The sequence below is a fragment of the Suillus subaureus genome (assembly GCF_016647635.1).
Source record: "Suillus subaureus strain MN1 chromosome Unknown BJ212scaffold_211, whole genome shotgun sequence".
Classification (NCBI taxonomy): Eukaryota; Fungi; Basidiomycota; class Agaricomycetes; order Boletales; family Suillaceae; genus Suillus; species Suillus subaureus.
In genome coordinates, this window is record NW_024538767.1 from 13,527 (window position 1) to 28,606 (window position 15,080).

General features: G+C 47.1%; 3 protein-coding genes across 3 annotated transcripts; all 3 read right to left on the bottom strand.

Moving 5' to 3' along the window:
* Positions 1-6,332: 6,332 nt before the first annotated feature.
* BJ212DRAFT_374046 (uncharacterized protein) lies at positions 6,333-8,109 on the bottom strand. Its single transcript, XM_041343047.1, has 6 exons — positions 8,003-8,109; positions 7,781-7,937; positions 7,669-7,730; positions 7,218-7,615; positions 7,092-7,159; positions 6,333-7,039 (listed from the first exon to the last, which is right to left on the bottom strand). Exons 2-6 carry the CDS (start codon positions 7,887-7,889, stop codon positions 6,588-6,590), a joined length of 1,089 nt encoding a protein of 362 aa, XP_041185493.1. The 5' UTR covers positions 7,890-7,937; positions 8,003-8,109; the 3' UTR covers positions 6,333-6,587.
* On the bottom strand, positions 7,841-10,151 carry BJ212DRAFT_374008 (uncharacterized protein). The gene is made up of 9 exons (XM_041343046.1): positions 9,912-10,151; positions 9,741-9,855; positions 9,543-9,685; positions 8,964-9,490; positions 8,883-8,909; positions 8,422-8,833; positions 8,240-8,374; positions 8,003-8,180; positions 7,841-7,937 (listed from the first exon to the last, which is right to left on the bottom strand). Exons 1-9 carry the CDS (start codon positions 10,015-10,017, stop codon positions 7,910-7,912), a joined length of 1,671 nt encoding a protein of 556 aa, XP_041185494.1. The 5' UTR covers positions 10,018-10,151; the 3' UTR covers positions 7,841-7,909.
* A 1,357-nt stretch (positions 10,152-11,508) lies between these two features.
* BJ212DRAFT_1405906 (uncharacterized protein) lies at positions 11,509-13,311 on the bottom strand. Its single transcript, XM_041337411.1, has 4 exons — positions 13,204-13,311; positions 12,853-13,102; positions 12,780-12,826; positions 11,509-12,722 (listed from the first exon to the last, which is right to left on the bottom strand). Exons 1-4 carry the CDS (start codon positions 13,258-13,260, stop codon positions 11,823-11,825), a joined length of 1,254 nt encoding a protein of 417 aa, XP_041185495.1. The 5' UTR covers positions 13,261-13,311; the 3' UTR covers positions 11,509-11,822.
* Between the last annotated feature and the right edge of the window lie 1,769 nt (positions 13,312-15,080).

Here is a 15,080-nt window from a genome sequence, read left to right on the forward strand (position 1 = left end):
CATCATGTCGCTGGAGCCAAGCTTGCCACCCCTGATGCCCTCTCCTGTCGCCCTGATCATGGTGCAGATTCTGACCAAGACAACTCTGATGTCACCCTCCTGCCCGACTCCATGTTTGTTTGCCTCCTTGATGTTGAACTTATGACCACTCTTGCAAACCCTGATCCCTCCGATCCCAACCCCATCTTCCAAGCTGCCTCTGATGCCCTTGATGGGTTATCTCTTCCCCCTATGAAATCCGCACTTGCTGATTGGACGATAAAAGATGATATCCTTTATTATAAGGACCGTGCTTATGTCCATCCCACCGGACGGCATCTTATTCTAGAACATTGTCATGATCATGCCATGGCTGGCCACCCCAGTCATTTTAAAATTGAGGAACTCATCAAACGGGACTTTTGGTGGCCATCCATGGGTACTTATATCTGCTGATACATTGAGGGTTGCGCCCTCTGTCAGCAAATGAAGTCAGATACCCATCCGACAACACCACCTCTTGTTCCAATCCCCTCCACCACCGCCGCCCCATTCACCCAGGTCTCTGTCAATCTTATCACTGATCTTCCTCCGTGCGCTGGTTTTGACTCTGTTATGGTCATGGTAGACCATGGCCTTACAAAGGGGGTAATTCTTATCCCTTGCACAAAAACCATCACTTCTGAAGGCGTCGCCAAGAAATTCTTCAAATATGTCTACCGCAGATTCAGACTCCATGAGAAAGTCATTTCTGACCATGGACCGCAATTCATATCGAAATTCTCAAAAGCCTTTGCCAAGCTTTTGAAATATGACATAGCCACATCAACCACTTATCACCCTCAGACTGATGGCCAGACTGAACGACTTAATCAAGAACTTGAAACCTATCTCCGGATCTACTGCCAAAATCACCCCAAAGATTGGGTAGAACACCTCCCAATGGCAGAATTTGTGCATAACCATCGGAAACATGACTTCCACAATGCTTCACCATTCTTCTTAATGATGGGATATGAACCAAGAGCTCTTCCTCATGTACTCCCTGACTCTACCATCCCCACAGCAGAAGATAGACTCTGCTCACTTCAGAAGTCCAGAGAAGAAGCATTGTCATGCCATAATCTCACCATGCAGCAAATGGCAGAACAAACACATGGACAGAAGTATCATCCATGGAAAATAGGAGATAAGGTTTGGTTATCAGAAAAAAATCTAATCACGCAGTTACCATCACAGAAGCTCGCACCAAAACGATACGGCCCTTTCCCGGTCATCGCCATTCTCTCCCCTATCACATTCACACTCCAACTACCACCACAATGGAAAGTTCACCCCACATTCCATGCTTCTGAATTATTGTCCTATCATGAGACAGAGGTCCATGGTCCAAATTTCCATGATCCACCCCCAGACATCATCGATAATGAAGAAGAATATGAAATCAATGTGATCTTATCGCATAAAGGCACAGGTAAACGAAGACACTATCTCTTATCCTGGAAAGGTTACTCTTCTGCCAGCAACGAATGGGTTCCAGAAGAGAACCTTAGCCATGCTACCGACATCCTTACCGTGTATAAAAAGGCTCACAAATTGTAGACTCAGAACAATGTCTCTTAAATGCCTACGTCTCTGCATACAGCACATCGAAGAACTCACTGCTGCTATGAACACTGTATCTGAAAACATCACCAACCCATTGTCCCTTCTTGACTACCAAACCACCACCACCGCCAACCTCACCAACAATGCATCCTCCCCAGTAGTTTCCCCACCTTCATCTGACTCCACTCTGACCAGTGACTCCACCCTCACTGATTACTTTGCAATCATCGATCAAGTCGAAACTAGTGCCTTGTTCGAATCTGCTCTCACATCCCAACAATATGCTATTGAGATAGACCATCTCTTAGGAGAAAGAGGAGCAATCTCCAGCAGGCTCATCATCCGAATCATTAGGGATGCTAGTCTCATTGAATGCACCGCTAATCTCCTTGATGATGAACGTCACAAAACCATATTCCACCATCTTCATATACACATTCATAATACTGCAATCCGTCTGTTGCCTGATGATACTAGAGAAGCTATCAGAGAAGCTATCCACATCATCACAGAACAAATCGCCACTGACCCAGTCACATGACCTCCATCCCCGCATATTGCCATTCCAGTTCCATTGCCTATTCTTCCAACAGCTACCATGGAGCATTTGGATGATAATATCCCTCCTATTGCTGTACTTAACATACCAACTTCTCCTTCTCCTACCCCCATCGCACCCACTACACATCAGTACCCTACCAGGCGCAGATCCACCTGCATTGCCAAACAAACAGCTTCAGCCTCACTGCACAGAGATTGTAAGCGATGATCTAGATCTCCATCCCCACCCGCACAGTCGTCCACCATCACCACTGTAAAAATGGCCACCATCGACAATGTTGTATGTTGAAACTGTCGCATTGCCAGGCACCGCCATAAAAACTGCCCAGCATATTACTGTCAGGTTTGCAAAGAGTATGCACCTGGCCACTTATCGGTCTTTTGTAAAGACCTGAAAGGGGAAGTGGTCATTCCACTGGTTTGGACCAACACCAGCTTCTATGAAGCTCTTGCTCATTGGGAGATTGAGCAGGATGCTATTTATCATGCCGCTGAGATGGCTGATAAGTCTTCTTACACGATCACAGAGGAGCAAAACGACTTGCTAGACTCTAACTTCAACACCAACCCTGTCTACTGGGCAAATCAGGATAACTGAAGTCGGTGACTTCATTCCTAAACAAGGGGTAATGTTACAGCCACGTATGCCCCTATTCATTTTCTCCACTTCAACCTATTGTGTATTACATCACGAGCCACATATTGCTGCCACTAGACTTATCTCCAATTCATATGTTGTATTACATCACAACTGCAGCTGCCGTTGCTAGATGACCTATTTCTGTTATTGCTTATGCATCTCTTATTGCTTGTGCATCTCTTATCTCTGACTCACTTCGTTCTCACACTTGCCCTAAAGCACAGTAGCCCATTATAAATAGTCTTCCTGTATGCTTTAGTTACTTCACTTTAATCTTACTAGATTCTACCTGAAACATCTTTTGCTTAGGACCCCCAATCCTAAGTCATCTGAACCGATATTCAAGTTAGAGACACTCTCTCTACCTTGTCTTATGACCCTTGTATTTGCAAGGTCTTGATCATAACGTCAGCCAATGCTCTTATCGAGCTGCTGCCATTATACTATTCTAGTTCATAACACATATGACTTACCTGAAGGTCTTGCCAGACCAAACTTGCGACCTTGGCAAAGATTGTGCAGTTGTGGTCGTCATTTACCATTTTGGTGAACTCCAGCATGAGGTAACATTCACCTGTCATTTCATTGATGCACTCTTCATCTGCTGATGCTGGCCAGCTTTTCCCTTCAGAAACATTGCAAATGTGACGGAATTTCATGGTGATCAAACACTAGGTAAGATTGTTGAGTTTGCGCTATATTTGATGCTACTCAAACTTAAGCACTTGCCTTTAGCTCACTTCATGCCTCTTTGCCGATTGCAGATAGTTTACTCCGACTTTGAGTCACATCCTCTGCATCATCATCATATTCACCAACATGCAGTTCAACATGACTTGCTCTGTCAGGTTCTGCAACAGCCCTTGCTCTTCATCTCCTAGCTGACTTACCCCCCCTTGGCACAGTTGAATGACCACGTGCAGAGGTATGATTATTTCCCATTTCATGCTCTGTGCCGTCATTAGTGGAAACTGGTGTTGTATGATGTGTGAGAGTCAAAGAGGCACATCTTGAGTGCCATCGATCCCTGGATGCTGACCTTTCTTGACTTGTAGATGGGGACGAGTCATTGTGACAACAACTGGGAGACCTATGCCTTCAGCTCCATCCACGATGATTACAAGGCGGGTGGGAACATGATGAAGACATACTCCGGTACCTGTGAGAAGCTCTGGTACCTCCCCAGTCACTTCTATGAGATTCCCATGGTCTGGTACTTGTGGTAGCACTTGCTATGGGACTTAACATGCCTTATGGTGAGTTCCAGATGCATATATGCACCTATATGCACTTACTTGTTGGTGTTTCCCCTTTGGTATGGATGAGGGGATGTGGGCCCATCACGATACATGTCATGAGCATGGCACGGCGCTGGCGCTAGACCACTGGTGAGTGCAGGATCAATATTTGGATCAGGCTTATTTGACTGGTTATTTCCAGTGTTAGCACAGACAGCTTGCTTAAGGTGGTCAGGCCAAGCATTCCACACATTGACAGGGATATTTTCTGGATGATAAACCATGGTTTACAAGAGTTACAAGAGTGCTAGGGGGTGGGCAAAGGAGGGGGAATGTGATGCTGGATGCAGTTGATATAATTGCCACATGATGTAGATCACATATTGATAGATAATTTAAATTTGGTTATCCATCTACTTGAAGCTTGTATGTGTAATTAGACGAGAATTTGAGCCACCAGATTGAAGCCATTTTTTTACTCTGAGACAGATGGCCTAGTTGGAAGGTAGGATAGGTCATGAAGAAACAGTACACCAGACAACAACTCGCACTCCGGAATGAGATAGGTCCCCAAGCTAGTCATCTCAAGAACTTGTTGAGCAACCAAAAATGCATCAAACCCCTACTCCGCTTCATAGCGAGTACACACAGACTAGAACAAACATTTGGAGATGTCAACCCCCCCGCAGATGACGAAGAAGATGAAGCGGACAAATGATCCCCTATCGCCTTTAGCTGGCCTTACCTGTCCTTGTGTCACACCTGGACCAATGAAAGCACATCAAACAAAATTCGCAAAGCAATAATGTAATGAACAAGTATATACCTGTATGTGTTGTCTACCATAGGGCATCGCCCCAATGGACAATAAACAATGATCAAAAAAAAAAAAAAAAGGATAGGTCACCTAGTTAGATGGTTGGTAGTTCATGTCCTCGAAACTACTCGGGCCTACTCATGTACTCAGTAGATGCTCTAATTTTGTTGTATTTATATTGTCAAATATTAGCTAACTAGGTACAAAGTATATGGGGTCTTCACGTAGTGATTGTCAATCCTTCGACACCCAGGTGGGTATGACTCTATATCAGAACTTGTGTTGCTAATTTGCTGGTTGGATGTTCGAATGTCTTTGGAGGTTTGGGTTGCCGTTGCGAAGGCAAAGATGGATGGCCGCTGGTGTGTCCTCTCACTATTGTCTTTGTTTCATCGTCGATGAGCTCGTGTCCAAGTTCGTTCTGTATAGGACGACGCCTTGAAGTTGCGTGACACCCGGTCCCTGCTCGATGTGTCATATGGGTGAAAATATTTGCCGTTAGTCTTCCTAACGGTGTCAGGTAATGGGAATCTGGAGCTGGAATGCTTGAGTGGACCGTCATATCTGATAACTGGTCAGGTTGGTTTATCTTATTCGTCACAGCGGCTTTCATCGACTAAAATGCAGCACACGCTCATCTTTCTATGTACAGAGACATAACTGGAGTCCAACGAAGCAGAGTGACATGAGTCCGTAGTATGCAACTGCTGCAGGTGTGGCGTGTCATACTGATCAAGATGTTACCATGTTGCAACTCTACACTACCAGGGATATCATTCGTGTCCTGTTGCCTTCGGGAGGCATAGAGCCCAAGTGTCCTTGAGAATGGCTTGTTACCAGTGTATAGCGGCGTTTTATCCGACGATATCGGTCATGTATTGAACTTCCTAAATGTCTGATCATCTTCTAGATAGATAGAAGGATATGTCTACCTTAAGCGCGAGACATCACCCGGGTCAGTACATAGCACCTGCACGTTCACAGCACGCTCATAGAAAAAGATGTTTTGTCTAGGCTGTGATCTGCTGCTCCGCTAGCTCTATTCATGAATCCGTTGGGGAAGAGATTGTCCCATTGTGCTGCTCGGCCTCGGAATGTCACGGTGTTGCAGAGCGATCGCCGTTCGATTACTAGCATATCACTATGCCCTTGCGTTCTGCATGTGAGAGCGCGATTGCCTATGGTTCTGGGGTACGACGGCACTTTCCCGGCTTCATACTCGTCCGCACAATGAGGGGAAGCCAACAAACATATTTATTTCACATACACGAAGGACATATAGCAAGTCGGTGCTGATCTACCTATACAAGCTCGCTGAGACGCTGCAAGAATCAAATGGAACGGTCTACCAATTTATGAGCCAATCAAACAGTAACGGATTCAGAGGGAAGCTGTGCTTTTCCCGTCAATGCAGCTAGACTACGGGCGAGCTGATCCACCTGTGTGACAAGTGCACTAAGGTGGAGATCCTGTTCCATGAAGCGAGATTCCACCATTGCAGTCAGTTTGTCGACTCGTGAGGAAAGCGAAGTAATCTCGTCCACATTATCCAAAGGTTCGTCTGATGTTCCGATGTCTACATCTCGAACCCGGTCTTTAACCTTCACCAGCCAGTGTTTGTAAGGGTGGTGCTCTGCGACCACGTTGAACACATCGCGAAATGCACAATCACCGCATAGGGCAATTGCGGAATAGAGTTCTGTGACAAGTATTAAGCTTTGTGCCCCATTAGACGTACAGAAATCTAACCTGCGCAGGTAAGGCATACATAAAAAATGCCCTTTATCTTGACGCCGCATTCAGCACAAGCATAGGAATCCCCATTCGCAACTGAGGTTCCAGCCATCTCCCCGAGTGCTACTCCCGGGTTCCCATTTAACTTCTCATCACCTTCCTGTAAATCGACAAAGGCGGAAGAATCATCTGCTCGAGTGGCATCTGTGGGATGTGGAAGTTCAGGTCCATCCGGCTGCGTTTTGGATTCATCTTCTCGCGCAGCCAATGGTGCTTCTGGCGGTGCTGCAGCAGGCATGCAAGTGGATAAGAAATTCCTGGCATACCACCGGACTCGGCGGTAGCGACCATGAGGTAGCGACATGCGGAAAACAAGCATGTTATGCGTTGACTTGTGGTCGGATGGGAATTTGTGATCCGAGACCAGCTGAGATTCGCAATCTACACACACATCGTAGTCGTCTGCAAGAAGATTAGCCGTCTTGCACGGAAGGGTTGTCTGCGTCACGCTCACTGGACTCGCAGTCTATACAACGGTGAAGGACATCACTGACAAGGTAATGACATGCATCACACTGACACCTGAGCACCGGAAAAGCAGATGTTCGAAGAATGACAGATAGATAGAAGATGGACTCACTCGAACAGTCGTCTGCGCACCTGGAGTTCAGCTAATGAATTCCAACGCTCGACGTCTGCGGGTGGTAGCTCTTGGGACAGGACATTGAACCTTTCTTTGTCGGTCAACGATAGGTAAGGCGGGATTTCGTGAGGGTAAAAGTTCCGCATATACTGCAGGTCATTCATGCACCACAAACGGATATATTCTTCCATGGGGTCTTCAGGCTGCTGACCGGGATTAAATGCGATGAACTTGACAGGTCTTCCTACCGCTCCATTGTCCTCTGTCAGACTGAAAGGACCAAGCTTCAATGCTGTTGAATCGATCTCCAGCTCAGTGTCATCAAGCCCAAAATCGTGAGTTTCCCAGTATTCGGTGTCGTCTGTGGTTAATTCTGGACTGTACCAAAAGTTGTACTATTACGGAGTATTAGACCGGGAATCGATATAAAGTTGCAGCCTCTACGTACCAAGCCATGCGCATACCACGCGAATCTCGCTTTTGGATCATTGCCTTGCTGACGCAAAGACTCTGCAATGGTGGAAGGAGATGGCTTATCATGACATAGCTTAGAAACACACCTGCCAGTTGGTCCACGCGCAGAGATACCCCTTCTAAGATATTTTCTATCGTTTGAGTCGCAGACTCAAGTTCTCTCTCGACCACAGCTACTGTGCTAGCGAGTTTCATGATCTGTAAATGCCTCCTGATTACGAGGTAAAGTAAAGGTAGCAAGAACTGAACAAGCAAGGTGACTCATGTGAGCATTCAGCGCAAGTGCAAATGCTGAGTCAACAACCCACATTTTCGATGCGACCAGATCCGAAAAGTTTAATAGAATCTTTGGAGTCGATTTCATACTTGACGATCTTGAGCTTATCCGCCAATGTCTCCTCTTGAGCCTTGCGACGCTGAGCAATAAGTTGTGTGAGATCCAAGTCTGAATCCTCCGATCCAAGCTCTGCAAGAGAACGGACGAGCCTTTTGATACCTGTCTGCTGTGTAAATGCCTTCATCAAAAGGTGGGCAGAGCGACGCACCATCGATGACATATGAGTTCAAGTATGTGGCGATACACCTCCTATTTTCTGGAAGTACATCTGCTTGCGCATAAACCATGCTATTCAAGACCTGTTCGATTCGTTCATGATAGTATTGGCTATCCACTCTCCATCCTTCACCAACATTAGCACTGGTTGGACCTGATGATAACAATCCTTGCCTGCAGCCCAGTATGCAAGTGCTTTCGGCAGAGTCCAACCCAACGGGATTGCGGACGTAAAAGCATTCACCTCCCTCACACTGACCAATCCATTTGCATCGCCGTCGAAGCCTTCGGATAACCTTGGAACGTAGAAAACGGACAAATATTTCAAGCACCATTTGTCTGCAGGGTCGACAGCAGGAAGTTCGTGGTACACAGAATCGACTGCTGGAAGCTCGCGGTCTTCTCCTTCTGAATCCGACATGACAGAGACGGTGGGAGTTGGAGATGAGACTCGCGGTACCAAAGATGAAGTATCCGACGCTGCTTCTAGGAGCAGAGCGTCATGACGGAGGTGGGAGAAACGGTTCACGTAATAATCATTGAGTTCTGCAATGAAGTATGGCGTCTTGACACTTGTTGTCCATTTCTTGGTGATGATAAGTATGCGCTTCAGTCACGCCTGCACAAAGGCATACCATCTCTTTCCAGATATACCGGAGGTGCTGGTGAAATTGACCAAGTTAGTGACACATAAGGTTGAATTTCATCATCCTTACCGGATCCCTGACCCGTCGAAATCTGCTGTTGAAGGCCCATATAATGCGCGTTTCAGAATCCTTGATGGCATCTTTAATGTCGGATGTCTGTGTATCAAGCTTGAACATGAAGAGTGCACGATTCTCGTCAAGTAAATTGCGTAACGGAGCACGTAGTTCGTAAAGCAGCGATGCATCAAGGCGGCCGGTCTTCGAAGTAGGCTTGTTGACATCTTTGGTAGAAGGATCAGCATGCGGTTTGTTCTGTGGACGCCCTTCCCGTTGCTCGGCGACTTTCAGTAGCTCTACCAGTTTTTCTTCACTTTCCAAACATTTCTCTCTTCCACCGCGCATCTGCACTTCCTTCTCGAATCTCGCTTCGCGATCGCTTTGCATCCGGATCAGCTTGTCTAGCTTATCAATGGCAATATCAACTCTCAATGTCGTCCTGATATTTAAGGCGAGCTGGAGGTCCTGTGTACGCTGGGAAAAGCTGTTGCAAACTTTCAGGAACTCGCTCGCCCAATGGGAGGATCTGAAGAATTTCACTGCGAATGTGGTTTTCTATATGAAACACTCAAGAATATGAGGGAAACTTACCCATGAATTTTGACTTGTAGTATTTGTCAATGGCATTTCCACAATCCTCGATATCTTGCTTGATGCCGTCCAGGACACGATCCAATCGCCCCCGAATGTTGCCGTGAGGTCCCACGATGGCAGGATCTTTAGTGTCCTTAAGTCTACCGTCGAATCGAATCAGCAAGAGTCGTTCAAAACTGGCGTCGGATGACGAACTGGAGAAGCATGGTCATCATGTCAGATGCTTGAGCTAACATCAATCCAACTCTACGATCGTTTTCCCTTCTTGTTAGCTCAAGATTCACGACAGCCTTGAAAGCGAGTATAGCCACTGCATTTTATACAACTATTAGCTGAGGCGGAAACATCGACAAGCGGTAAACACACCACCAACAAACGGGTGAACCTGTTGCAGAACATCCAGGGCCTCCATCACCTTCTTTGCCTCTCCCAGAAAGTCGCCCATATTCTTCTTTGAGAGGTCCGCGACCATTGCATTAGATGCTGACTTGATGGCTGTGGCATTCTGGGTATAGAAATCGTGCACTGATACAACTTCTTGAGCGGTCTGGGCGACACAATCCTCTAAAGTAATCTGAATACCACCTTTACTGACCGAGATAGATTGTCAATGACGAACCTGCCTGATCCCGCTTGTCAAGCGTTCTAGCGGAGGTCGAGTTTAAATTCGATGTGGCATCATCAAATACCTTCTGTGTTCGTTCAATTGTAATGTCGGATATGACTTGTTCTCTGCTATGGTGATTCATGGAGACTGCGCAGCAGGGAAAGCGCTCGTGAAGAATTTATGTAACCAGTAAGCTTGGAAGAGACTGCAGTGATAATTATGTCAGAACCCCTGAACTAATCCGAAACGAAAGAGCTTAGCGGCCGATTTATCCCCATAGGGCTCGAGTCTAGACCTTGTCAGTAGCACCCACCCACTCCTCATCACTGACGTCTAAGACAGTCATACTCAGTTTCAAACCAAGGAAGGGCGGATCAAGAAGGGAATTGAGTTCCGCTCATTTCATGGATGCGACATAGTTGACTACAAGGCCAGCTTACCCGGCAAACAGTGACATTTCTGATTACTGGTGTTTGACTTGGCAATTGCGACGTAATAAGCCCATCACCTCGATTGTAAGGTCATGATTGGCCTGGTATACAACTATATCAAACATTGATTGCAACCAAATCAATGAATCCACTTACCCACGAGAGACCCTACGGGACCTCGTATATTCAATCTGTTCGATTTTCAAAGCCTCCCGCCAAATTACAATGATGCCGATGAGGGCAAGATACGAAGCAAACGAGGAGAGAGGGAACAAGACAAGCACGCGACAAGAGTGAAATCGAGAATTGATTGGAGGGGAAGACAACAAACTTGAACAAAGGCAAGTATATACTCGAGTACATGACCACCGTGACATGATGAACTCGGATCCATCCGTCCACTACCCCCTCAAATTATGCAAAATAGATTCTTTTTACAGCTGTTTGCAAAAAGGTTGACAGTAGCGATATTTTGAGAAAGAACAAAACAAATAAATAATGAACACATACATAGGGTTAAATAACACGCGCATATACTTGCAAACGCTTGACGCAATGTATGCCTCCCGTTTCGCGCCAGAGCTTGAGGATCCGCCAGAACGTGCATTCCGAATCTCCGACGCAAGCAAGAATGTCTTCGAGTGCAAGGTGTTAATGCTTGTGAAGATTAATTGCGGCTAGTCGTGACTGATTTTCCGATACATGATGGTCAATTTGTGATGTATGTATGTGGCTATTAATCTATTATTTATTTGTTTTGTTCTTTTCTCAAAATGTCGCTACTGTCAACCTTTTTGCAAACAGCTGTAACGAAAAGCGCGTTCATAGATAAGTTATTGTATATGCAGGGACAGACTAGATATCCTGATCCTCTTGCCATTCTCGCTGCCAATCAATACTAAATATCACAAACATTAACTTTTGAGTGCCATTTCCAGTGTTGCATGCAAGGTGCCGTCGCAGTCGATATAGATGGCATTACTACAGCAACACAGTCAGTTGGATTTGTCAAAGGAGAAGAGTCGAAAATATGTTCGATGATTTGTCGTGGGTTCACAACGATCACAATGAGGGTAAAGATACAACACGGAGGAAAAGAGCGACAAAACAACACGAGTACGAATTAACGACAAAATAGGGAATCAGATAGTAAAAAGGAAGAGAAAAAGGAGCAAGGCACACTACACCACCATCCATCCTGTTTCTGATGATGTGACAAACTCCCCCTCAAGACGAGCATCACCTGCGGGATGTCACACTCAGCCGTCTCCAGCTCCCTTCACTACCGCTGTCGGAATCATTCCCCTCATCAAAATCAGTAAACGGATTATGCAAACGTGTACTTCCGCTTGGCGAAGCCAAGATTTCCGCCCCATCCAGATCCGACGCCTCGCCAAACGCCATAAAGTCGTGCTCGCTCATCAAGGGAGATAGCGAGCTCACAGCACCTGAGAGGGATGTGTGCGAGGGGAGGTGCACCTCACCGATACGAACAGGCGGGGACACCATGTCAAATGGCGAGCCGGGCTGGCTACCGCTGCTCCCAAGGCTCAGTATGTCTGTGCTTGGGGAGGAGGTAGTGTGTGATGAAGGCGGGGAGAGCAGGACGGGCGGAGTGGGCGGTGCGGGGTAACGTTCTGATAGTGAATCTACAACACTAGTGTTTGCGCTCATACCCTCTTGCATCCTCGTATTGACGCTGCTGTTGATGTTGAAGTTGACGTGCTCGCCAACGACGTCAATGTTTACACGCCTGCCCTGCATATCCACACCGACGCGCGAGCTTGAGCTTGAGTTCAAGTGCCGCAGGGAAGGCCTGCTCGATGGTACGCGAGAATGCACGGGCGTGCGCACAACCGGAGAAAATGGGCGGGCAGAGTAAGCAGCACTTGTGCGGGGGGTATCTGGGAGGATGGGTCCAAATGGCGGACTGGGAGGTGCAGAGGATGAGGGCGAAGACGGGGCGAAAAACAAAGTGTTGCCCTCACGCTCGCCATCTTTTGCGGTACGAGAAGAGGCACGAGAGTGGGCGCGGCTGGGCGTGCGGGTGGATACGGAGTGAGCTTCCATGATTGGGGAGGAGACATTGGAAATGAAATGAGTGGGTGAGAGCGGGGTGTGCGTGAGGGACGTGATAGACTGTTCATATTTGATCAGTATTCGAAAGGGTAAGATACAAACGGAAGACAGACATACCTCATTCATTGTGTTAGATATACTCCCTTCGTCTGTATCGGGAATTACTTACTCCGACTCTTCGCCTCATAACCCGTACCTGGGGCGGTGTGATAGACCTGGTTCCGCCATTCAATCGAGATTGAAGCCTTGTAATTCGATAGGATCTTCTTCTCCTGCAGGGGCTCTTTCCTCGGATTAGCACCGCTGGGCCCTGGGTCTCCATGTCCAGACCCTCGGGTGGATGGAAAAGGAACAGGACCTCTGCGTCGAGCACGACGTTTGGCGAGGAAGTCCTCTGCCCAACGCTCGATGGCGGGGGCAATGTGGGGTTCAAAGACGAACTGAAGAGTAATATTAGAGGGCTGTTTCGGACAGCGGATGGAAGACGGAATGGAAGGTTTTGATAGACATAAGAAAGAAATCACCTCATGGAAAGCATGACAGCAGCGACACCTGCAATAGCCGCACCGACGCACACCGCTACTACTGGCGCTGGCATTATGGTCGATTCGATCAGCAACTGGCTATTTTAGTTGGGACTTGGGGCTCTGCTGGGGGTCAGTTAATATAATTCTAGCTGGTTGATGTGGGGATGCCTTGGACAATGTATGTTGATGGCGTGGAGGATAAGAGAAATGAGTTGTCACTCGCCTTGCGGATTTATCCTCGCACTCTTGGACTCATTCCTGTCTAACCCTCTTCTCAGTCACCTTGCTGTGGTACACGTTATGATTGAAATCAGACACCTACAACGTACTAGTAGAGGTAATGCTCCTGTGGTTCTTTCATATACCGTATCTTTGTGATCCAGGTCTGGATCAGCGTGCAACCCCCGGAGACTAGAATTTGAGAATCCTTACGTGTACGTAGTACTATCGTTGTTCTCTCAGAATATTCATTGATTAATCGGACGTCTTCTTGATACCTCTCGATGCCCTCTGAAATTTGATCCTTGGTAGACTTGAAGCTTGAAGTTTCAATTCAGACTGGCTTGAACGTTGAATGTCGACGAACAGCAAGTAAAATGTTGATACACACGTGGCGCTGCACCGACTCCCGACTCCGAGGCAGTACTGCTGTGCTGCCGCCACTCAGGCTGTGGTACTGAACAACTTGAAGGTAATCATTATGGCGGCCAAACACAGATCAGTGTTATTCCATTGCTGGTGTGGACCTTATGTGGAACTACACCTGTCCTCCATTTCATGCTCACGGTCCGCATGCAACTTTTTTTGGTGAGTTTGAGTCGAGTCTGCCAAGTCTGTGGTTCCAAGCAGTGCGTTCACCTCATCAAGGTCGCACAGTCTTGTACATTACTGCTGGTTTAACGTTCCGTTTATGTCGGCTTGATCTGTTGTTGTGGTGGACCAAATTTCAAAACCTTCCTATGGGTGTAGAATGCGTTTCAAATTCCAGCTGCAGAGCATGCGCACATCTTGCTTTGTCGGTAGTTCGAGCTATCTTCTCCCCGATAACATACAAGTACGTAGTACTTGGTCTATTTCTTTGCAAGATAATCGGCTAACTAATCGGTCACGGTGCGGGGGATACACTTCAAGTTACATTTTTTTCGTCAGAAGGATATTTTGATGTGATCATTGTTTCCCTCATGGCATGTCATTCATGTTTTCGAACACCCTTAGAAGGGATGTCGCCCACTCACCACCATAAAAAATCTAGCACTGCTTACGGCTTGCTGCGGACTGTTCCCCTTTCATTGAGTTTCTTCTTCCATTATCTTCCCCGTGCCTCCATTGCTAATGGGCTTGTGGCGGTAGGATAACTACGAGGTGACGTTCATGCCTGCTTGATGCTAGCGTTAGCACCTAGTCACTGACGTTTGCACAACCACAGTGGCATATGCACTACAAAACTGGTCTCTTCCCAGGTCAGTACTACCGTCGCATTTATGTGCTTTAAGGTCTCACGTGCCGTGCTATCGATCTTCCTTGAACAGCATAAGACTCAGGTACGTACAGTCGGGCACGCTTTACCGTGTTTCATGTCTTTGGCCGCCACCCAAGGATAGTCAGGTTGTTGCATTCCGTGCCGCAGCCTACCATCCAAGCTGTTTTGCCGGCTGCAATTCTATCCGCCACGAATTCGTTCGATGGCCTGTGGAGGTATGCGCGTCTTCACATCTTAGCACGTCTGCCAAGTGATCGAGTTGCTTCTCCAGTGAGACCTATGGGTGTCATCCTAGGCCGCCACCAAGGGCATCTCAGGTATAAATTCAGCGTGATGGTGAGCAATTCCCTCACTCCACACAAAAGCATCAGACTTGGCCATCCGCCGCATTCTCCATCCTTTCCATCCCTC